The sequence below is a fragment of the Pleurodeles waltl genome, chromosome 6, assembly GCF_031143425.1.
Source record: "Pleurodeles waltl isolate 20211129_DDA chromosome 6, aPleWal1.hap1.20221129, whole genome shotgun sequence".
Lineage (NCBI taxonomy): Eukaryota > Metazoa > Chordata > Amphibia > Caudata > Salamandridae > Pleurodeles > Pleurodeles waltl.
In genome coordinates, this window is record NC_090445.1 from 599574629 (window position 1) to 599600711 (window position 26083).

Here is a 26083-nt window from a genome sequence, read left to right on the forward strand (position 1 = left end):
CCTGTTACACCCCTCTTCAATCCTTTGGTAGGCGTCATCTAGCTACATCCTGGTTCCCAAGAATGGCATCTGTTTTTGTCCAATCATTGTCCTTTCGATTCCTGAATTGGTTTCTATAGAAGGACAGCTGCAGGATGATGTCAATGGCATTGAATATTGAATACTGAATACTGAATGGTGTTTGTAGAACTGCAGGGATTTACTTCCATTTCCCATCCTGCAGGCCCACACAAATTACTTGCACTTTATAGTGGGTTTTACCCATTATCAGTTTACTGTACTTCCTTTTGGGTTGACCTCACCACCTCAAGTGTTCACAAAGATGATGGCTGTTGTAAGGGCCCGTCTCAGACGAGCTAGTGCCGCAATATTCCTGTATCTGAATTACCGGCTCATCAAACCAGTTCACATGAGTTGGTGTCTCACATCTCCTTTTTGGCAGCTTTGTTTCTGAACGACTTGAAATATTTAGTTAATCATCCCATATCTCTAATACAGTCCTCCAGATGCCTCCTGTTTATTGGTGCTGTACTGAACACCACTATGCTTTGAGCCTTCCCTCTGCCCACTAGCTCGATTCCTGGAAGGTCCTACATTTGCTCAGTCTGTTGACTTCTTGCATGCTCCTGGTCACACATGTACGCTGGCATATGGGGGCTCTTCAGTGGTACCTCTGCAGGCAGTGGTTCCAACATCAGGAATGCTTGACAGATTCTGTTATGATATCCAGGGATGCTACTGTGGAATTGAGCTGGAGGGGAAAAGAGGACAACCTCACTCAAGAGACCCTTCTGCCCTCATTCTAGAGTTTAGATGCCTTTTGTCTTCAGAAGAGCTGAGATTCCCCATCAGTCTGTTGAATCAGAGGACTATCCAGTTGGTGTTCAAAGCTTTTCTCTATTCCATTCAAGGTCAGTCAGTCCAGATCTTAACTGACAACACAACCGCAATATGGTACTTGAACAAAAAGTATGTGCTCAGGCTCTCAAGAAGTCATGATGCTCTGGATCTCTGCACATCACTTGGTAGCCAGTCACTGAAGAGCCTCCTTGAATACCAGAGCCAACAGCCTAAGTTGGCATCATCTTGCTGACCACAAGTGGCGTCTTCAAGATCTATTCACAACTCAGACCAACACTCACTGCCTGAAATTCTGTGCCCTCCAGTATCCATTGCAAGGAGCCTTGGAGGACGCATTTCTGTTGACATGGACATTTCTTCATTGCGTTTCCTCCCATACCCTTGATCACACTAGTGTAAGAAAGACTCACCAAGACCAAGCTCAAGTCATGGTTATCACCCCTAACTGACCAAAAAAGGGTGTGATATACAGAACTAATACACCTCACTGTAGTAGCCCTCTGTTGTCTGCTAGAGAGGATCTGTTGTCTCAGTCTTCAGAACCTACACATTCATGTGTGGAGATTTGAGCAATACAATATGAGCATCTATAAGCTCCCATCCGAAATGGTGGACGGGCTCCTTTCTGCACGTCCCTCTTCTACCAAATCAATCTATTCAAGGAGGCGGAGAAAATGTGTTTCCTGGTGTGCTGATTGGATGCTTTTCAAACATCGCTCACTATTGTACTATAATTTGCACTGTCCTTAACAAGGCTGTGCTGTAGCCACTGTGAAGAGATATCTTGTAGCATTATCAGATTTTCTTTGTCTGCCTGGCCAACCCTCCCTGTTCATAACTCTGGTGGTGTTGAGATTTCTTTAAGGACTGACACGTATGTATCCTCCAGTACAATTCATTGTGCCACAATGGGAACTTAACCTAGTTCTTACTCATTTGGGGGGACTCTGAGCTCCTGCATAGTTTCAGCTGAGGCTACTAACCCTCAAAACATTTTACTTGGTAGCCATTACTTCAGCTCGACAGTTAACAGATTGGTTGCACTGGTTGTCTTAACAATACAGCAGTTCAGAAATGCATGATCATCAGATGTGTTATCCCGTGTATACAAATCTGTCACACCTTGGTTAAAATAGGTAAATCTAAGGGAATAAGATTTGCTTCCACCATAGCCAAGTCCTCAATAACAGATGTAGCTAGGGGTGTACGTGATAGCAGACATTTGTAAAATGGCTATGTGGTCTTCTCAGCACATCTTCACCAAGCATTGTTTGATTCAGAAACCCTCACTTTGCCTGCTCTGTACTTCAATATTTTCTTATGTAAACAGCTTTTTGTCTACTAGTGAGAAATATGCAGACAGAAGTATCCATCAGATGGAAAAATTACTTACCTACAGTAACAATCTTTCTGGTGGACTCCACACTGACCCTCCTATCTTCTTCTTTGGTGAAGAAAGCATTTTACAATTTTTTTGATAAAGTAAAAAGTTACCAATATACAAGTTTCTTTCTTCTTGAATACACCTTGAAAGCTGCTGCAAAAACAGGTGGGATTGACATTAGGGCAGCAGTCCCTAGGCTTTATAACTCTGATGACGTCACCACGAGCCCACATCTGATGTTGGACCATAGTCAACGCCACTCGCTTGCACCAGAGAGCTATTGCAGAAGTTTTCTGGATCCAGTGTGCGCTGGAATATTCAAAGGTGAGGAATCTATAGGTAGATAGACAGTAACCTTTCCCTTAAATTATTGCCACATTTTACAATTTGATTTGATTGACTTCTGCATCTTGAATCGAAGACGTTGCGAAGAGGCTGCATTCACACCTCAGGAAAGCACTAAATTTAATGATTTGTTTGAAGTCGAGCATGATGCAACTTATTGTTACATTTGGGTTTATTCCCTATACTTTGGGTAGAAAACAACTTCAGTTTTCTGGCTAGTATGCAACCCTAGCATCATCTCAGAAGTAGCACAATGTTGTTAGCCATTGCACTATTGCAATGTTTTAAAAGAGCCATGGCAGTCCTTCTGAACTATGATCCAGCAATTACAAAGTGTGGTGTCTTTGAAAATTTTACTTTTGTAGTGTCCCGAGTGTAGTTGGTGGTCAGTATGCAAGCTGAGGTCTGCTGTGACCCTGCTGCCAGTACCTTTAGTACATCTGGCTAGGCTCTGGACGTAGCATTGTATATGGTTTCTTCCTAACAGATTTATGTTTGTTTCTAGGGTGAGAGGCAATGACCAGTTTTCTGAGCCAGTCACATCCCTGGAGAAAGTAGCATGCCTGGAGTCCACCCGACCTGAGCTATGGTTAAGCTGCCGGCTCAGTCGAGCCCTTTCTACTGCTGTCACTAATCTGATCCTTTTGTTCTGGGGTGAGTTTCGTAGCCCTTTACTTTGCTCATCAGCCGAATGCCATTATTCATAACTGAAAATGTTTACCTGGCAAGCTTGCCAATGGTAGGTAGGCCTTATCAGACTCTAGATTCACCATTATGCTTATGGTGGGTGGTTTTTGCATTGTTTACTACTTCCAAATTAGAAATCACACAGCATGATTTATGTTTGTATGACAAAAGAAAAAAAAAATGAAAATCAGATGCATGGCCTTACAAGTTAACTTTGGTCAATTCTTTTGGTGCTTGCACTGTGATCTATAACAATACCTTCTTGGTCTTCACAAAGTTGAAGACTTTAGACTGATCTTTACTAGCATCTGAGTAGATTACATGAAAATCTCAACTCTGATTGCTCATGAGGAAGAATTGTTTTTGTATTCATATTGCACCAACATGGGTATCTCTGTAAGCTCACAGACAGTGTGTATGTGTGTGTAGATATATATATATATATATATATATATAATATACATACATACATACATGTTCAATGGCATGGGTAGCTGTAGATACACATGTTCTGTATATCTCTTCCGACATCTAGTGTTGGCTCAGAGTGTTACAAGTTGTTTTGTTTTTCTTCGAAGAAGTCTTTTCGAAGTCACAGGATCGAGTGACTCCGTCTCTCGGTTACAGTGTGTATGGGCATCTACTCCATTGTTAGATTGTTTTCTTTCCGCTGTCGGGTTTGGACGTGTTTCCTCTCGCTCTGAGATTTCGAATCTGAAACCTTACAAAACTCAGATAATCGTCAGTATTGTTTCGATCGTGTTCCATCTCGACTCGAACCGACAGTATAGTCGGAATATAGATTTCGCCCTTCTAGGTGCGCACGCCTGACTCAGGCCTGTTCGGGCCTACTGCATGGAAGCCTGATGGATCGGACTCCATTTCAATTCTGCCCTCGGTGCCACGTGAAGTTTCCCTATACAGACCAACACCTGGTTTGTAATCTGTGTCTTTCTCCGGAACACTGAGAAGAGGATTGCGAGGCCTGTCGATCGTTAAGATCCAAGAAGACCTTACGGGATCGGAGAGCCAGGAGGTTAGAGATGGCGTCAAAAAGTACATAGCATCTCAACGTCATGGAAGAACAACAGGCACAGACAGCAGTCTCCATCCGAGACACCGACTTCGAGCAAGAATCAGAAGAAGACAGGACTATCACTGCTGACTAGCACTTGAGTAGGTCTGCCCCTACGCCCACGTACAAAAAAAAACACGGAAGGCCTTGGGTACACCACTGCCAGAAGGCCATGGTTCAACCCAAAAAAAGACTGTTGTTGACCGACCTTCGGGTTCGGCGCCCGAAAAGGCTACTCATCTGTCCTCTTCGTAGTCGAGCAAAACAGCAAAAAAGTTTTCCTTCGGACTCCAGTAAGCATCCTCACTCCTCCGAGTCAAAGCTTTGACGCCCTGTTTCGGAGCCGAAACAGCCAACTCCATTTTCGTGGCCGAAAAAGATCAAAACTTCTTATACAGAGGAACAAGGACTTTCGAGCTGCCTCAAAGTTCCAAGCCAATGCAACAATCTTAAAGGCCTTCTGATGAGGACACTGAGATTCAGCCCATATGGGAGGTTATAGATGAGAGACAATCCTGAATCCATGTACACAAAGAGACTGGCAGAATTGTTAATGCACCTTTGAAAATAAAAAGAACGCTGGCTTTTCAAGAGGAATTAGACTCTGCTCAACCACCAGCAAAAGTCTCCAAGCAAAAGGAGAAGCCAGTACCTGTCCCTACTTCTTCTTCTCATTCATCACACCTTTCTTTTTCACCTCCACACAATAGTCCACCACCATTGCCTTCACCAACGCACTCTTGTGGATACAGTGGATCCTTGGGAACTATATGACCCAGATCCTGTTCCAGATAATAATCCTGACTTACACCCTTCCAAGCCTTCTCCACCAGAGGACACCACTGCATACACACAGGTAGTTTCCAGGGCAGCTGCTTATCATGGTGTGCTTATGCATACTGAGCCCCTAGAGGAGGAGTTCTTGTTCAACAATTTGTCTTCCACTCACTCTAGATATCAGTGCCTTCCCATGTTGCCTGGAATGGTCAAACCTGCAGACCAAATTTTTAGTGAGCCGGTCAGTACAGACCTGCCCCTACAGACCCGGTCTACATCACACACCAAGTTCCTCCAGATTCAGTAGTGGTGAGTGCGGCTAGAAAAAGGGCTGACAGTCAGTCCTCAGGGGATGCTCTTTCACCTGATAATGAGAGTAGAAGGTTTGACGCCACTGGCAAGAGAGTGGCCATGCAAGCGGCCAACCAATGGCGAATTGCAAATTTGCAAGCACTTCTTAACAGATATGATAGAGCCCACTGGGATGAGATGCAAGAACTCATACAGCACCTACAAAAAGAGCATCAAAAGAGAGCATTACAGGTCGTAGAAGATGGACAGGCCATAAGTAACAACCAGATAAGGTTTGCCCTCGATGCTGCCGATACAGCTGCAAAGAGTGTAAATACTGCCATTACAGTAAGGAGGCATGCATGGTCACGCTCTTCTGGTGTTACACAAGAAATTCAACAGGCAGTACTTAACATGCCTTTTGATAAACACTCATTTGGGCCTGATGTTGATATGACCATAGAAAAGCAGAGGAAAGACTCCGATACTGCCAAAGCAATGGGAGCATCATACACAACACCGTATAGAGGCTTCTTTCGCAGGCCACAATTTAGGGGAGGATTCAAACCACAATCTTCTGAAGCTTCTACCTCCCAGGCAAAGCAGGGACAACCACAGCAACAATATCAGAGAGGGGGGTTTAGAGGGTCCTATAGAGGACAATATTTTAGAAACAAAGGCAAGTTCCAAGCCTCAGAACAAGCCACTACACCATCCAAAACAGTGACTTATTTCCCACCCCTCCACCCCACACATCTCCTGTGGGGGGGAAGACTATAGCAATTCCACTCTCATTGGCAAAATATCACCACAGACAATTGGATGTTATCAATTATCTGCAATGGCTATTGCCTAGAATTAATCTCCACCCCTCCAAACATTCCACCACGTTACCACAAATTGTCCCCAGAACACAACGTTCTGTTGTAACAGGAGGTACAATCTCTACTACTAAAACAAGCAATATCATTGGTCCCACATTCTCAGCAAGGAACAGGAGTATACTCACTATACTTCCTTATTCCCAAAAACGATGGCACTCTAAGGCCTATCCTAGACCTCAGGCCTCTCAATCTATACATCCTGTCAGAACATTTTCACATGGTAACTCTGCAGGATGTCATTCCACTACTACAGAAACAAGAATACATGACCTCAGAGATGCGTAATTCCATAAAACCCATCCATCCATCTCACTGAAAACACTTTAGGTTTGTCATAGCAGGAAAACATTACCAGTTCAAAGTTCTGCCATTCGGCAAAACAGCTCCTCCAAGAGTGTTCACACAATGTCTAGCAGTAGTAGCATCCTACTTAAGAAGGCAACACATTCACGACTTTCCATATCTAGACGATTGGCTAATAAAATCAAGCAATTTTACACCACACCAACAACACACTCAGTACGTAATACAAACCCTGCATACACAAGGGTTCACTCTAAATTACCAGAAGTCTCACCTTCAGTCAGCACAAGTACAATCTTACCTAGGTGCGATTCTAAAAACAAAAAAAAAACTAGCATTTCCAAATACCCAAAGGATACAGGCTTTCCAGAATCTCATACCACGCATACAGCCAAATCAACAATACACTGTAAGATCTATCATGAAGATTCTAGAAATGATGGCATCCTGCATAGCCATAGTACCACAGGCAAGACTCAACATGAGGCCTCTCACAACAATGGTCTCAGGCACACGGTCAATTGCAAGATCTAGTGTTGATATACCGCCAAACGCACACGTCCTTTCAGTGGTGGAATCTCAGCAATCTAATGAAGGGGTGCTCGTTTCAAGACCCTGTGCCTCAGACCACAAGAATAACAGACGGATCAATGATCGGTTGGGGAGCTCATCTCCACAACCATACCATTCCAGGAGAATGGGATTCCAAACTGAAAGAATTTCACATAGACCATTTTGAATTATTAGCTCTGTTTCTTGCCCTAAAAGCATTTCAACCCCTTCTCAAACACAAGGTTGTTCTGATAAAAACAGACAACATGACAACCATGTATTACCTCAGAAAACAAGGTGGTACACATTCATCTCAACTATCCCTATTAGCCCAGACAATATGGAAATGGGCGATTCACAATCGCATTCATCTGGTAGCAGAATACATTTCAGGAATACACAATTAGCTGGCAGATCTCCTAAGCAGAAATCATCAACAAACACCCAAATGGGAGATTCACTTCTAGGTACTTCAAAAGTACTTTAAAAAATGGGGAACACCAGAAATAGACCTATTCAAGCAAAAACACAAAATACCAAAACTTTGCATCCAGACACCCACATCCCCTATCCAAGTGCAATGCTCTGTGGATTAATTGGTTGGGGATATTTGCATACACTTTTCCCCCTCTCCCACTCCTTCCCTTTCTGGTCAACAAGCTACGTCAGACCTCTCTCACCATGATACTCATAGCCCCAACGTGGGCATGACAATATTGGTACACAACACTCCGAGACTTGTCTTTAGTACCTCATTCCAAACTCCCAAACAGACCGGATTTGTTAACATCAAACCAAAGTCAAATCAGGCACCCAAACCCCAGTGTTCTCAATTTAGCGATTTGGCTCCTGAAGTCCTAGAATTTGGATACCTAAAACTTCTATTAGAATGTATGGATGTGCTCAAGCAGGCACGTAAACCTACTATTAGACAATATTATGCTAACAAGTGGAAGAGATTTGTTTACTACTGTCCATCTAAAAACACTGATCCACTTACAGCACCAATACACAATATTGTATACTACCTACTTCATTTGCAAAAATCTAATTTGGCTTTTTCATCCATCAAAATTCATCTTACTGCAACATCTGCATACTTACAGACTATTCAAAACACCTCTCTATTCAGAGTTCCTGTTATTAAAGCCTTCATGGAAGGATTAAAATGCATTATACCACCTAGAACACCGCCTGTCCCTTCTTGGAATTTAAATATCGTACTTACCAGACTCATGGGCCCGCTTTTTGAACCCATGCACTCTTGTCAAATTAAATTTTTAACATGAAAGGTTGCATTCCTCCTAGCTATTACTTCATTACGAAGAGTTAGTGAAATACAAACATTCACTGTTGAGGAACCTTTTTTCCAAGTACACAAACTTAAAGTTGTACTTGGAACAAACCCTACATTTCTCTCAAAAGTAGTATTTCCTTTTCACATCAACCAAACAGTGGAATTGCCAGTCTTCTTTCCACAGGCTGATTCATTTGCAGAAAGAGCCTTTCATACTCTGGATCTTAAAAGAGCTCTTATGTTCTATATAGATAGAACTAAAGATTTTAGGAAAACAAAACAACTTTTCGTTGCTTTTCAGCAACCACATAAAGACAATCCTATCTCTGAACAAGAGTTAGCAAGATGGATTGTTAATGCATAAAAACATGTTGCATTAAGGCAAAAGACAACTTTTGAGCACACCTAAAAGCACATTCTACAAGAAAGAAAAGTGCGTCTATTGCATTTTTAGGAAACATACCAATGGCTGACATATGTAAAGCTGCCACATGGTCTACTCCTCATACATTTACAAAACATTATTGTTTAGGTGTATTTTCAAAGCAACAGGCCAATGTTGGCCAAGCTGTCTTACGAACACTGTTTCAAACAACTTAAACACCTACAGGCTAGCCACAGCTTATTTTTGAGGAAGATTAACTGCTTTGTAGTCTATGCGTAGCATGTGTATTTGCAGCTACGCATGCCATCAAACGGAAAATGTCACTTACCTAGTGTACATCTGTTTGTGGCATGTAGTGCTGCAGATTCACATGCACCTTCCCTTCTCCCCGGAAGCCTGTAGTCGTTTAAGTTTATCTTTTATACATATGTAGATACATTTACATACGCATGGACATCTCTTTACATTCTTATACTCTATCACTCCTTCCTTCACCCTTTGCGGGAAAACAATCTAACAATGGAGTCGATGCCTATGCGCACTGTAACCGAGAGGAGGAGTCACTCGATCCTGTGACTCCGAAAAGACTTCTTCGAAGAAAAACAACTTGTAACACTCCGAGCCCAACACTAGATGTCGTAAGACATAAGCATAGCATGTGAATCTGCAGCACTACATGCCACAAACAGATGTACACTAGGTAAGTGGCATTTTCCATATATATATATATATATATATATATATATATATATATGTTCGATGGCATGTGTAGCTGCAGATACACATGCTTTGCACATCCCGCCATCTAGTGTTGGGCTCGGAGTGTTGCATTTTGTTTTTCTTTGAAGAAGTCTTTTCGAGTCACAAGATCGAGGGACTCCTCCCCTTTCGGCTCCATTGCGCATGGGCGTCGACTCCATCTTAGATTGTTTTTTTTCCGCCATCGGGTTCGGACGTGTTCCTTTTCGCTCCGTGTTTCGGTTCGGAAAGATAATTATAATGTCGGAAAATTTGCGGTATTGTTTGCGTTCGGTATCGGGTTAGTTACAACAGATCGACACCGACTTTTGAAGAGCTCCGGTGGCCCTTCAGGGTTTTTTCGATCCCCCGTCTGGGCCACGTCGGCCCGACCACGTGTCTCTTCAAGGCTGATGGAACCGACCCCATTCCGCTTCTGCCCCAAATGTCACAACAAGTATCCTTATACAGATCAGCACCTGGTCTGTAACTTGTGTTTGTCTCCAGAACACAAAGAAGATACTTGTGAAGCCTGTCGAGCGTTTCGGTCGAGGAAGACATTAAGAGACCAAAGAGCAAGAAGACTGCAAATGGCGTCGGCGCTGACAGGACAAAGACACTTGGAGGAGGATGAAGAAACCTTCTCCATCCAGGAGTCGGACTCGGAAGAGCTCGATCCCGAAGAGACGCCTAAAACCGTGAGTAAGACGTCGACACACAAAACTCACGAGAAGACCACAAAAGCCCAGGGGACGCCACCGCCAGCAGGCCATGGCTTAACCCGAAAAATAGGTGACCGACCATCAGCAGCGAAAAAGGGCACGCATGTGTCGAAGTCATCCGACTCCGGTTGAGATACCGGCACACAGCAAACTCGAGCCTGAGACAGCGCGTCCGAGCAAGTTCGACACCGAGAGGGCGGCACCGAAACAAGTCGGCACCGAGAGACCGGGACGCCGAAAATAAAGAAGGTGTCGTCGGAGCCGAAAAAGGCTACCGAAAAGGTTTCCATTCCGAAACATCCAGCCTCGGAACCGAAATCGGGTTCCTACACAGAGGAACAGGGACTGTCCTCCCAAATGCAAGGACATAAGTTCGGACAAGAACTACAGTTAATGGAGCCAGACTACACTCAGAGAAGGCTCCACATCCAAAAGGACACAGGGAAAATAAGTACTCTTCCCCCAATTAGGATGAAAAGAAGACTTGCCTTTCAAGAAAAGGACAAGCAGCCACAGGCAAAGGTGGCAAGACAAACAACACCGCCACCATCAACGCACACATCACCGGTAGCCACTCCACCAATGATGCAATCCCCAACTCATACTGGAATGAGTCAGGATGATCCCGACGCATGGGATCTTTATGATGCGCCAGTGTCAGATAACAGCCCAGACTGTTACCTAGCGAGGCCGTCGCCACCTGAGGACAGTACAGCCTATACACAGGTGGTGTCAAGAGCAGCTGCATTTCATAACGTCACCTTGCATGCAGAACCTATTGAGGATGACTTTTTGTTTTATACACTATCCTCCACTCATAGCCAATACCAAAGCTTACCTATGCTACCCGGAATGCTAAAACACTCCAAACAGGTGTTTCAGGAGCCTGTGAAGGGCAGGGCCATAACTCCAAGAGTGGAAAAAAAGTACAAGCCACTGCCAACAGACCCTGTATATATCACGCAGCAATTAATACCAGATTCTGTGGTAGTAGGGGCAGCTCGCAAGAGAGCAAACTCTCACACCTCAGGAGACGCACCACCTCCAGACAAGGAGAGTGGCAAGTTCGACGCTGCGAGGAAAAGGGTTGCAGCACAAGCTGCCAACCAATGGCGTATTGCCAACTCACAGGCACTGCTGGCAAGATATGATAGGGCTCATTGGGACGAAATGCAACATTTCATTGAACACTTAACCAAGGAGTTCCAGAAAAGGGCACAACAAGTGGTGGAGGAAGGACAAAGTATCTCAAATAATCAAATACGGTCAGCAATGGATGCAGCAGATACAGCTGCTAAGACAGTAAATACAGCAGTAACCATAAGGAGACACGCATGGTTGCGTATGTCAGGATTCAAGCCTGAAATACAACAAGCCGTGCTGAATATGCCTTTTAACGGACATCAGTTGTTTGGGCCGGAGGTCGACACTGCTATCGAAAAACTTAAAAAAGACACTGATACGGCCAAAGCCATGGGCGCACTCTACTCCCCACAGAGCAGAGGCACATTTAGCAAAACGCAGTTTAGAGGGGGGTTTCGAGGACAAACTACAGAACCCACAACCTCACAAACAAGGCCCACTTATCAGAGCCAATATCAGCGGGGAAGTTTTCGGGGACAATATAGAGGGGGACAATTCCAAAAGAGTAGAGGGAAGTTCCAAAGTCCCAAAACTCCTCAAAACAAGCAGTGACTTCCACGTCACAAATCCCCAACACCTAACACCTGTGGGGGGGAGACTAACCAAGTTTTACAAACATTGGGAGGAAATAACAACAGACCCTTGGGTCCTAGCAATTATCCAGCATGGTTATTGCATAGAATTTCTCAAATTCCCTCCAAACGTCCCACCGAAAACACACAATATGTCAAAACAACACATGGATCTTAAAGAACTAGAGGTCCAAGCGTTGCTACAAAAAGGAGCAATAGAATTAGTACCAATTCAACAGAAAGGAACAGGAGTTTACTCTCTGTACTTTCTCATACCCAAAAAGGACAAGACTCTAAGACCTATATTAGATCTCAGAACATTAAATACCTACATCAAATCAGATCACTTTCACATGGTGACATTACAGGACGTAATCCCACTGCTCAAACAACAAGACTACATGACAACACTAGACCTAAAGGGTGCATATTTCCATATACCGATACATCCTTCACACAGAATGTATTTAAGGTTTCTATTCCAAGGGGTACATTACCAATTCAAGGTGTTGCCATTCGGAATAACAACTGCACCAAGAGTTTTTACAAAATGCCTGGCAATGGTAGCTGCACATATCAGAAGGCAGCAAATACATGTGTTCCCGTACCTAGACGATTGGTTAATCAAAACCAACACGCTAGAACGGTGTTCACAACACACAAAGTACTTAATAGAAACCCTCCACAAACTAGGTTTCTCAATCCACTACGCAAAGTCACACCTTCAGCTGTGCCAGACACAGCAATACTTAGGGGCGACAATCAACACAGCAAAAGGGATTGCCACTCCAAGTCCACAAAGGATACAGGCATTTCACAATGTAATACAGGCCATGTATCCAGGACAACAAATACAAGTCAAAATGGTGATGAAACTCCTAGGCATGATGTCCTCATGCATAGCCATTGTCTCAAACGCAAGGTTGCACATGCGGCCCTTACAACAGTGCCTAGCATCACAATGGTCACAAGCACAGGGTCAACTTCTAGATCTAGTGTTGATAGACCGCCAAACATACACCTCGCTTCAATGGTGGAACAATATAAATTTAAACCAAGGGCGGCCTTTCCAAGACCCAGTGCCTCAATATGTTATAACAACAGATGCCTCCATGATAGGGTGGGGAGCACACCTCAATCAACACAGCATCCAGGGACAATGGGACACTCAGCAAAAACAGTTTCACATAAATCACTTAGAACTACTGGCAGTATTTCTAGCGTTAAAGGCAGTTCAACCCATAATAAGCCACAAACACATTCTTGTCAAGACAGACAATGTGACAACGATGTATTACCTAAACAAACAGGGAGGGACACACTCTACACAGTTGTGTCTCCTGGCACAGAGAATATGGCATTGGGCGATACACAGCCACATTCACCTAATAGCACAGTTTATTCCAGGGATTCAGAATCAGTTAGCAGACAATCTCTCTCGGGATCACCAACAGATCCACGAATGGGAGATTCATCCCCAAATACTAAACACTTACTTCCAAAGTTGGGGAACACCACAAATAGACCTATTTGCAACAAAAGAAAACGCAAAATGCCGAAACTTCGCATCCAGGTACCCACAAGATCAGTCTCGGGCAATGCGTTATGGATGAGTTGGTCAGGGATATTTGCATACGCTTTTCCCCCTCTCCCACTCCTTCCATATCTAGTAAACAAGTTGAGTCAAAACAAACTCAAACTCATACTAATAGCACCAACTTGGGCAAGACAACCTTGGTACACAACACTACTAGACCTCTCAGTAGTGCCTCATGTCAAACTACCAAACAGACCAGATCTGTTAACTCAACACAAACAACAGATTAGACACCCAAATCCAGCATCGCTGAATCTAGCAATTTGGCTCCTGAAGTCTTAGAGTTCGGACACCTAGACCTTACACACGAATGTATGGAAGTCATAAAACAAGCTAGGAAACCAACCACTAGACATTGCTATGCAAATGAGTGGAAAAGATTTGTTTATTGTTGCCATAATAATCAAATTCAACCCTTACACGCGTCTGCCAAAGACATCGTAAGCTACTTACTACATTTGCAAAAGTCAAAGCTAGCTTTTTCATCCATTAAAATACATCTCACCGCAATTTCAGCTCCTCTGCAAATTACGCACTCAACTTCACTCTTTAGGATCCCAGTCATAAAGGCTTTTATGTAGGGCCTAAAAAGAATTATCCCACCAAGAACACCACCAGTTCCTTCGTGGAACCTCAACATTGTTTTAACACGGCTTATGGGTCCACCGCTTGAACCCATGCACTCATGTGAGATACAGTATTTAACATGGAAAGTAGCATTTCTAATTGCCATCACATCTCTAAGAAGAGTAAGTGAAATACAGGCATTTATCATACAAGAACCCTTTATTCATATACACAAGCATAAAGTAGTTTTACAAACAAATCCTAAGTTCTTACCAAAAGTCATATCACCATTCCACTTAAATCAAACAGTAGAACTACCAGTGTTCTTTCCAGAACCAGATTCTGTAGCTGAAAGAGCACTACATACATTAGACATCAAAGAGCATTAATGTACTACATTGACAGAACAAAACAAATTTGAAAAACAAAACAACTGTTCGTTGCTTTCCGAAAACCTCATACAGGGAATCCAATATCCAAACAAGGCATTGCCAGATGGATAGTTAAATGCATTCAAACCTGTTATCTCAAAGCAAAAAGAGAACTGCCTATAACACCAAAGGCACACTCAACTAGAAAGAAAGGTGCTACCATGGCCTTTCTAGGAAACATTCCAATGACTGAAATATGTAAGGCAGCCACATGGTCTACGCCTCATACATTTACTAAGCATTACTGCGTGGATGTGTTAACAACACAACAAGCCACAGTAGGACAAGCAGTACTACGAACTTTATTTCAAACAACTTCAACTCCTACAGGCTGAGCCACCGCTTTTTGGGAGATAACTGCTTACTAGTTTATGCAAAGCATGTGTATCTGTAGCTACACATGCCATCGAACGGAAAATGTCACTTACCCAGTGTACATCTGTTCGTGGCATGAGACGCTGCAGATTCACATGCGCCCGCCCGCCTCCCCGGGAGCCTGTAGCTGTTTGAAGTTGAACATTTGTAAATTTGTAAATATATCGCTTTAAACCACATTATGTACATACATATTTGCTCCATTGCATGGGCACTATTACTATAATACACAACTCCTACCTCACCCTCTGCGGGGAAAACAATCTAAGATGGAGTCGACGCCCATGCGCAATGGAGCCGAGAAGGGGAGGAGTCCGTCGATCTTGTGACTCGAAAAGACTTCTTCGAAGAAAAACAACGTGTAACACTCCGAGCCCAACACTAGATGGCGGGATGTGCAAAGCATGTGAATCTGCAGCGTCTCATGCCACGAACAGATGTACACTGGGGAAGTGACATTTTCCATATATAACGCTTTTAAAAGAGAAGTTTTAATTTAGTCTTTATTTGTTGATGTGTGACATAAATAATCTGGAGCCAGATGTACTAACAGAATGGATTCTGTAAAACTGGTTGCAATTTGTTCACCGACTTACTAAATCCATTTTGTTTTTGAGAACCATCCTCTGTACAAGTAGGTCTGTTCGCAAAAACCTGATTCATATTGAGTCGCTGTGAGGAAAGTGGTTCATTATGTGGTGTGGTTGTGCAAGATTACCATGTAATGGTCATAATTCCATATCCTGTCCATTCAGGTTTGTTTGTGAAACCTTAGCTCAGTCCTGCATAGCTGTGGATCAGAAAGCCAGGCTTTATCAAAAGAAGTAGATTGTATTTTTAGCTTCAAATATGCACCTCAACGACAAACATCCATGGGAGTAGTTACAAAGTATTAAAGAAACAATAAATCACAGCTTTACACTCAATTCAATTAAACGATTGAAATCTACAGCCATGCGCTGTTTAGGGTTAGCAACAACAAGTCACTTGTATACGGCTATAACGGCACTCTTGTGTGGACCAACTCAGAAGAGAGCCAGTCACACAGACCAAAAAGGTCCAGTTACCTCGCAGTTAAAGCAGTTGTCAGTCGAGTTCCAGGGTCTGTGGGTGAACCACCTTAAAGGACCAGGGAGTGGTTCTGTTGTAAGGTATGCAAAACGCTCAAGGTCGCTGAGCCAGTGTTGAGGGTCTTCCTGTGGTCACTCCTTGGTCCACATACACGACGGACGATGTTGGCCTCAGGGTCCGATGTCCATCGAAGTCAAGTTGAACCCCAGCACAAAACCAGTTGTCACTGGTCTATTGGTCCCTTTAAATTAAGTCCTGGGTGACCTAACTGCATTTTGATGACTCTTCCGGGTCCAGCAGACTTGGGTGCAACTTTTGAGGGTCAGGTCTCTGTCTCTCAGGCTGCACCTTAATGTCCAGCTGCAATCGTGCTTCTTGGCTCTGGTCTCTCAGAGGAGCAGGTTTTCTAGTATTTCTGACCCTGTGCTGTAACAGGAAGTCAGACATCTGACTTGTGGAGTCACCTTGCCTGCTTGGGCCTTGGAGTTGACTTTTCCTTGAGGGGGACGGTCATAGGAATCTCATCATAGGGATGAGACTGATGGTGGGGGACTGAGTCTATGACACACCATCTGGTAGCTGTCATCCTAACCCTTTTTGGCTAGCTAGCAGTGCCTCACCCAAACCTGAAAGTAACGTTTATTTCAGGCAGCCTATGGCATGACACTCAGATTCCTCAGGGAAGTTGTAGTAGAACAGATCTTACCCCTTTCTATCAGTTACATAAGTCTCATACATGCAAAGAGAAGTAGGATTTGGTTCAATATATTTATTGAAGCAACTGCGTTCTATGTAAAAAGGCATGAACTGCGATTATTAGGAAGATGACCAAGAACCGGAAACAGATAAAAGTTCACAACATTCTGTCACACTAATGAACCTAAAATCCCTACCCACACTTATGGATTCTACATGAGTGTTAGCACTTATCTGGCCTTACTAGACTCTGAAAGGAAGCCTCAGCTCCGTACCTGAACAATAAGCAGGGGTTTTCTGCCTGTGATCTGCTGACAGTCCTCCCAAGTATTTGGAGCAACAAGACCAGATTCAACAGGGTTACGACAACATGGTACAGCGTAAGATGGATGGCTAGATTGTCCCCTCTAACCTTGTTTGTTGTTTTTATAACAAAACACGTTGTAGTTCTCAGAACTGGCGTGACATAATATGTCTTTTCTGTGTAAGGTAGACATCGTATGGCAATACTTTGTAGATTATCACATACAGCCTTGGGCAGAGCACAAGATGAAAATGTTGTGCAAAAAACTAATCATTCCTGCGTAGAAAAGCAGCTGAGAAAAAACTATCTAGCTACAATGAAGCTAGGCTGAAATAATAAGAAGGAATACGTGAAATAAACTAAGTAAAAGGGCACAGGCCCGAAGCTAAAATAAATGTGCACAAGCAAAGTGCTAAAATAACCACGTGACAGGACACCACAGGCCCTTTTTTTTTTTTTTGCTAGCCCAAGATGTAGCATGTGCAGTCCAGCTTTTGGTGTGGCCTTTCTTTGCTGGGTTCAGGGATCAGCAGGGCAGTCCTTTGGTCCTCTCTTCAGTACAGATTTGATTGGAGGTATGGATGTCACGGGTGCCACTTCTATACTCACTGCGAGCCTACGCGGATGTGGCAACTAAGTAGTCAGTGGGCTACCAGATCACCTCACCTCACCTCTGATGACGACTTACTGTGAACTGTGCCACCTAGATAACCCCAAATACACCATTCTGCCCTCTCCCAACATGTCAGAACCATTTGTGTGTCGAGCTCCTTAGCCCAATCCTGAGGTGTGGCTACATGGAAATAAAATCAGTTGGACAACGGCTTCTCCTTCTCTGCCCAATATGTGAGCCCGTCTGCGGCAACAAAAGAGCAGCCATCTCATGTGTTACTACTGTTTGTCCTTCAAAGGCGGCATCCACTTTGAAGCTCACCTTTTAGGACCACACCCAGTCTGCCATCCTGCAAGAGGAGATCACATCTCTGCTCTTTGTAGATCCTTTGTTCTTCTTTTGAGTCATTCACAGCTCTCACGAGGAGAGCAGAAGGCTGTGTCGAGGACTGCAACTTGTGTGCCACCGTAAACGGCTACTGGAAACTTTAGACATTCCTAAGGTTGCCCTTTCTTTAAAAAGTTACATTACATTTGACCTAAGCAACAGCGATTTGTTTGATACCTTCTAGAACCACACTTAGTAGTCCTATTTGAAAGTTTGCACTGCTGAGTTGTCAGCATGAACCTTCATACCCGCCAATGGGGCCACTAGCCTCACAATAAAAGCTACAATGCAGAGATTTTACTATGAGGACATAAAAACTTTATAAAAACACATGTCCATCTTTTTAATTTAATGCACCTTGGCTTTAGGGCTCAATAGCCCTGCCTTAGGGGTAACGCGTAAATAATAATCATTGGCAAAGCCAGTATTTCTCAACCTGTAAGAGCTATTACTTTTGGCAAAGTTTTATAGCCATGCTGTACTGCAGCGTGGATTCTTCGTAATTATTATTTGTAACCAGGCTGCTAAATGACATGGCTTCAAATGACTGACAAAGTTGTCAATGCCAATTCTGTGAAGAAGGAACAAAGGGCAATAGCAAAGCCATAGTTTTAAATGCGAGACCAGTTCACTTTCTCAGTGCTTGTAGGATATTAGCACAAGACACCTGATTATGAGTAAATTGGTTAATATTCCTATGTGTAAAAAAGAAATAAAATGACACTTGGCTAAAAATCTCACCACATAAAGGAAGTGATTGTGTTAGTTCAAAGGAAAAAAGGGCTTCTTTGAAGTGTTTATGACATAGTGAAGCATAGTTACAAATGATAAGATGTTAACAAGCACGACAAGGAATAAGAACAAAATAAAAGTAGTACATAAGAAAAAAATAAAAGCAGTACATAGGTTTTATCTGCCTTCCACGAATGTCTTGTTTTGGACAACCACTGCCAGCTGCCATGAGACTAGATGTGAATCTGAGAGGGGTACTCTGTAACATGTTTTTGGGGATCTGCACCCTTTGCTCAGTATTTACATTTGCATGTTGTCCTTGTACGTTCCGCCGGGGCTGGGAAGTTGGGTGGGGTTTGGGCCAGGGGAGAGTGTCATATACCTGTGAGGAAGGTGCCCCTGGTGGAGCGTTTGCCTTGATAAATACTAATGGTTGTCATTGCCATCAGGAAGTGACGAGGACAGTGGAAGCATTAGGTACGTCTGGGTGCTAGTCACTGGGAAAGAAAATACTAGTAAAAAGAGGGATTCCACCCTCTATGAGATACTCTTGGCAGGGAATGTAGCAAAGCACCTCTTATAAAATTACATGGAACGCAAGAAGAATGGCCAAAAAGACTACTGCATCCAGAATTTAGTTGTCTCAGTGAAGAAACTGACTCAGTATCGGATCCAAGATGTATGCATAGGCGCACAGTTTTAATAAGCAGAAGCTTAAGCAACAAATACTCAATGAGCATTGGCAAAGCTTATATGCAGGGAATGAAGGAAAGTGCATGCACTCCTCATCACAAATGTTTTTTTTTATTTTACCGATCCAAGACGTATCTGTAGATTTGAAAAAAAAAAAAAGAGTATTTTTCTTAAGCAAGTTTTAACTGGGAAGGTGGGGGTGGGGATGGGGTTCTGAAGCAATGTGGCCGACAGGGAGAAGCACATAGAGGCGAGGCACAAACAGAGTGGTGAGGCACAGAGAAATAGACAGGACAGAAAGAGCTATATGGGTAAGGATTGGGTGGGAGAATGGGGTGGAAAAAGCACAAGACGAAACAGTAGGCAAGCAGTAACCTGGAGCACTCTGATGCAGAGAAGCACACAGTGATGGAGCATGGTGATAGAGCGAAGCACGTGATGAATACCAAGCTTCTGCAACTGTTAGTGAGTAGAAGCATGCAGTGCTTCCACTCACCGACGGCTGCAGTAACAAAAGAAAAAAGTAGCGCCCACAAACAGTGGAAGGGCACAAGTAATTGGACCATGCTCTGTGGGAGGGTTCAATGCACAAAAAGGAGGGCAATCTAGCACAACCTGACCACCTAAAAACAAACCTTTTAAAGTGACATTCACACAACAAATTGGAAGCAATGGGAGGACTGTAAGCCCTCAATCTGTAAAAAAAATAAAAAATGTCTTGCAGATGTAGCGCGTGCACTAAGCGAGACCTAAAAGGATGGCATAAATGGCAAAGTCGAATTGGCAGTTTAAAACTGCCCTGCCAGCCAGCAGCAGTGGTCTGAGAGTCGTGCTTTGCTTTGTTCCACTTTAGGTGGCTCAATAACTGTTGCAGTCCACAAGGGACATTTAACTTATAGGCTTTAGGTACCAAAGTACCATCTAAGATAAACTTGCTAGTTGTAGGTTAATCAATCAGACATACACTAGGCTAAAGGTATTTTGACCATCCCTAACAAATTTTGCATTATCCTCGTGTTGCTTACTTACCTTTTTACTACTGAGATTTTTTTACTGATATTTTAACCTGTTTTTACATGCCCGTGTTCAGTGGCATTTTAACACGCCTCTCCTCACTAAAACTGCCATTTTCCACCCTCCTGCTTGTTCCAACTAAAGCCGCCATTTTGAGAGGCAGTCTAGTCTTTCTGTCCTGGAGCTCTGGCCCACTATAAAGGGCTTGATGAAGCGAGCACGCAGGGGATCACTAGGCTAATGGTATTTCGACCTTTGCTAACGAATTTTGCATAATCCTCATGTTGCTTACTTACTTTTACTACTAAGATTGTTTTACTGATATTTTAACATGTTTTTACTTGCCCATGTTCAGTGGCATTTTGACACTCCTCTCCTCACTAAAACGGCCATTTTCTACCCTCCTGCTTGTTCCAACTAGAGCCACCATTTTGGGAGGCAGTCTAGTCTTTCTTGCCTGCAGCTCCGGCCCACTATAAAGCGCTTGATGAAGCGAGCGCACAGCGGATGCGTGCCTAAGGCAAGCCCGTCTGCACCGTCCGTGCCCGATCGAGACCAGGGACCAGGAATGCTACCCAGTGCTCTTCCGAAAGCTTAGTCTACTCAGCTTCTCAACAGTTAGCTATCTGGAAGGACACTTCTCACCTCTGTAAACACTCTTTAAATCCTGACTCTCCTATTACACATAACAATGTGTGTCACCGGTCTCCCTTCTCTCATTTCCTATTCCAGCGCGGAACAGCTTTGGTGGAAGTTGCCAAATCCTTCTACTCAACTGTCGTTACCTGCCTGCGCATAAAATCCATATTTTCTCACTATTAGTTGATCGTGCTCCGAAGGTGTTATTTCTAACAGAAACCTGGCTATCCGAGAACTCTGGTCCTGAAATAGCTATGGCTCTTCCCCATGATTATCATATCCACCGATTAGACAGGCCTCACTCCAAAGGAGGTGGAATCACAATCATTGTTAAAAATACTATAAATTGTACTACCCAAAATTTGTCTATTTCAGACTGTCTGTTTTTCTCATTAACAATCAATCCTACCTTTACTCTCTTTGGAACATTAATTTATCGTCCTCCTGGTCTGGAGAGGAAAATTCTTCAGGCTTTACCAGAACTAATATCAGACTTTGCCAGTAGAAACTCTAATTTCACCATTTGGGTGATTTTAATATTCACATTGATGATGAATATAACAATCTGGCACTCTGTTGACGGATCTAACAGCTTTAGATCTGCCACAGTTGATCCAAGGCCCCACTCATATTAAAGGACACACCATCAGCTTGGTGTTAAGTAATTTGTCAAACCTTTCGGTTTTGCCTCTACTCCCTCTAGTTTGGACTGATCACTATCTAATTTCTCTTTCACTCCCTCCTGCCCTGCACCCCCACAGTCCTCATCTAGCACTACCACCCATCGCCCCTGGTCTAAGTTAAGTCACAAAAACTGGATAGATAGTTTAGAACTTCATTGTCCGTTCTCCACTACTAATGAGACTTGCTTGGCGTCAACATTTAATGAATGGATTTCCAACTCTCCTTCCGGCTAAGACCGTCCATAACATTGCACGTACCAAGAAGTCCTCTTGGTTTCTCCTAGGATACGGCAACATAAAAAGATATGTAACCAGAAATGAAATGGGGGAAAAAACCTATGACGATGACTCTAAACGTGGATGTAGGGTAGCAATTAAAGACTATCGTGCAGAAATTAAAACCGCGCAAGGACTGTTCTACGCTGCCAGAATAGAACAATCCTCCAGTTCTCCTAAAGAAAGCTTTACAATTTTTAAAGAATTAACTCAAGACCCTTCTTCTTGCAGCCCAATACGAGCATCTTCGGAGCATGAAGAAGTTCTTGATATTCAACGAGGCTTCTCTCACCTCTCCGCACAAGAAGCCACTACGGCATTTCAAGACCCTTCGAATGTCACTTTCATAGCGTTTCAGCCTCTGACTGAGAACCTAGTTCTTGATCTCCTATGCACTATAAAATCAGGCTCTCACCTTGATCCGGCCCCACCGTCTATATTAATCCTTGGCGCGGACGTTATTGCGCCTGTTCTAACTAGGATTCTCAATAATTCTCTCACCCCTGGTTAGCTTCCACAAAACTGTAAACATGCTGTCATCAAACCTTTATTAAAAAATCCTAGGCTTGATCCTAGGTCACTGAGCAATTATAGACCAATTGCCATTCTTCCGATAAAATCTAAAATTATAGAAAAACATGTTAACAAACGAATTTCAGGCTTTCTCGAGGATTACAATTTTCTACATCACACTCAGATGGGTTTCAGTACTTTGCATAGCACTGCATCTGCCCTGTTGGTTACCGAGGACACCAGTCAACGCTTGGACTCGTGTGGTTATGCAGCAATTATCCTTTTGGATCTGAGTGCTGCATTCGATACTGTAGATCATAATATTCTCCTTCAGAGAATCTCTCGGATGGGCTTTTCAGGGACCCGATTTGAGTGGTTCTCTGACTTCCTGAAGGTCAGGACCTTTCAAGTCCTAGGTCGATCTTTTTTTTCTAAACCTCTGCCACTCAGTTGTGGTGTGCCGCAGGGCTCCTCTCTGAGCCCTACTCTTTTTAACATTTATATGTCCCCCCTGGCAAGAATTATTGAGCCACGTGGATTATCTCTAGTATCTTATGCGAATGATACTCAGTTGGTCTACTCTTTCTCTGCTAAGAATACCCAAGAACAGGCTACCTTATCTTCCTGTCTCTCAGATATCGCCAGATGGATGATAGAGAGCAAGCTTAAGCTCGACGATGGGAAAACAGAAGTTATGATCGTTGGGAATCCTTCCTTACTTAGGTCCCCATCCCTAGCAATGAACTTGCCTAAGGATCTACCTCCGCCTAACGATTCCATAAAAAGCTTGGGTTTTTAACTAGAACCACACCTTACAATGGAATGCCATTCTAAGAAACTGGCAGCTACCTGTTTCGGTTTTCTAAGAACCCTTAGTAAAATCTTTAAATTAGTTCAATTTTCAGCCAAAATACTTCTTACTAAGGCTCTGATACTTTCACGTCTCGATTATGGGAACGTACTGCTCCTGAGCTCTCCTTCGCATGTTCTAGGGAGACTTCAGGCGGTGCAGAATGATGCTGCTCGCCTACTCACAGACACCCCCAGACATTCATCTGCCACTCCAACCTTGGCTTCCCTCCATTGGCTTCCGATTGAATGACACATTATTTTTAAAGCTATTTGTTTTATTCAATGAGCCCTTTGAAACAAGGGTCCAGTCTTCCTCAGACGAATGATCACTCTCTATACCCCCGGAGAATACTCTGCTCTTCTTCAGCTTTTTTAATTAACTGCTTTCGTGCTAAGAAAGTTAGATGGGGGGGTAGATCCTTTGCCTGTGGAGCAGCTAAGATCTGGAACTCCCTCCCCTTGGAACCTCTTCATGACATGTTAGAATCGTAGAAAATTGAAAACTGTATTGTTTCCTGTGTAGGGAGGCGGGTTGCACATTGCAGCCTACTCTGAATCACATCCATCTCAGAGATGGTGGCCTGCTGAGGTCTGTCTGTGATTGCTTTTAAATAATGAAGTTTTGTAAATACAACCCGTCTTCCTTAAATGAAAACTAGTTGAGTTTTAAAAAACCAAGTGAAACGTTTCACTTTTTTTTGGACTGCCTACTCTTAAATTATTTTTCTTAACATTCACAAAGGGCAAGTGTTCCCCAAAGGACCCCTTACTGTTTATGAATGGGTTACTACTACATTTGTGTAATTGGTAAAATGCTAATATTTAGCAGTCAGATTTTGGTCACAAAATATTAACATCTCATTCTGAATCAGTATTTGGAAGGGCCTCCCTAAACATACCCTTGCAAATATAGATTCAGTATTTGGTTACAGACTGAAATTGTGATTCAGTAACTTGTTACCAAAATCTCATTTGGATTTCATACATAACAAAATGCCTTTTTGTTGTTGCAAACAGTCTAATCCTGCGAATTAAACCTTTTGCGAATGCAAAAAAGGTTTGTAAATCTGGCCCCAGGTCCTCCTTTCTAGTGTGGATGGAACTCGTGGAATTCTGCCACACAGTAATTGGCGGAATTTCGCTGGAACTCCAGATTACATAGCTGCCAAATTCTGCCAATTCCTCATGCAGAATAAAACATTCTGCCCACCCATGCTTCTTTACAAATTTGGCTCAGATTCATTGATCTGTTTGATAAACTCTGAGGGAAAACGTTTTTGAGGGTATATGTTAAAAAACACATGTTCCTTGTGCTCCTATTTACAATGCAGACCACTGGATCTGAATTTATATACCAGTGGTTCCTTACTGATTGAAGATGTTTTGGCTATTGATTGTTAATACTTCATTCAGGATCTTTTGAGTTCTGGTTAGGTCATCTGCTTTCACGTTTTCTGTGCATCAAATGTAATTTGTTGAGATCTGCAGACTTGAGTTTGGGCACTGTGAATGAGCATTGCTGTACACATGGTGCTACTGGTGTATCTGAGGTAAGGGATATGGATCTCAATGTTGGGCTGAGGAACTCTTCAGGGGGACGGGGCAGATGAGATGTTCTTCTTTCCAGACATTCTAGGTCAATATTCTATTGATGTTCCAAGTTAATTGCATGATGGGTTGCTTCTGTTGTTAAAATAGTGTATGTTTTTTTACCATGAGTGACAGTGTCTTGTGGCTGCCCTTTTATCCATTTGGTTTAACCTCAGGATAAGAGTTAAACTTTAAAAACATACACTCTTGTAACGCTTTGTTCACTGCAGCTCTCCAGTACTTGACTTTCTGCACTCCAAGGAGTATGTTGTGGATTGTCCTGAGACCTAAACAATAGGCTTGGAAGGGTTTGTGAAGTTCTCGGTGCTCCTTCTGGTAAGAGCTTTATGCAAGAGTAATTTGTTCAATATGGTTAGACACAGTTCCACACATTTGGTAGCAGCAAAGGCAGCTGATTTCAGATGGCATGGTAAGACGTCATAAGGTTTTTCATTCACTACCTCAGGATCTTCCTATGCTTTTGTTTCTCAATAGGTTTGCAGAAAGGCCTCACTTTTACATCAACTTAGTACATCTAGTCTCATTGGTGTAGACAAATACTGTGCAGATTACTTCTATTTTTTTGTGTTACTGGTTTCTTTGTGTTTAAAACCGGTCTGCTTTCCCTCCTTTGTCTTTAGGACTCTTTGATCTTGCAAACTTGCCAATGCCTTTTTTTGTTTAGGAATATGCAAACACCTTCAACCTGTATATTATCACTGAGAGGGTTTGCTTGTTGTGCGCCAAATGTGTGGCAGAGTGTTTTTCGCTTTTAAAGCATATACAGTTTTGCACCTCTGTGTAATTAATATTTACCAGAGTTAACCTTGGATAACCTTTGGTAGCTTTGATTGAGCAGTGAGGAAATTCTCGTACAAAGTGTGTAGTGTGTTGTGTGAACCCAGGCAACTGTCCAGCCAATAACACTAATAAAAAAAGAAAAGTGAACACAGAATTTGACACAGAATCTGAAAAAAGTCTATAAAGTGGTAGAGATACCCTAATCCCTGTGACCACAAAAAGGTCACTCCTTT

The 26083-nt window shown here is 43.0% G+C and overlaps 1 protein-coding gene across 3 annotated transcripts in view; it reads left to right on the forward strand.

The window, feature by feature from the left end:
- LEMD2 (LEM domain nuclear envelope protein 2) overlaps positions 1–26083 on the forward strand; it is a 241448-nt gene that overhangs the window by 155468 nt on the left and 59897 nt on the right. For all 3 annotated transcript variants that reach the window (XM_069238854.1, XM_069238852.1, XM_069238853.1), the window contains exon 6: positions 3096–3244. In XM_069238854.1, coding sequence (XP_069094955.1) covers positions 3096–3244 — 149 coding nt within the window. The remainder of the gene's footprint in view (positions 1–3095; positions 3245–26083) is intronic.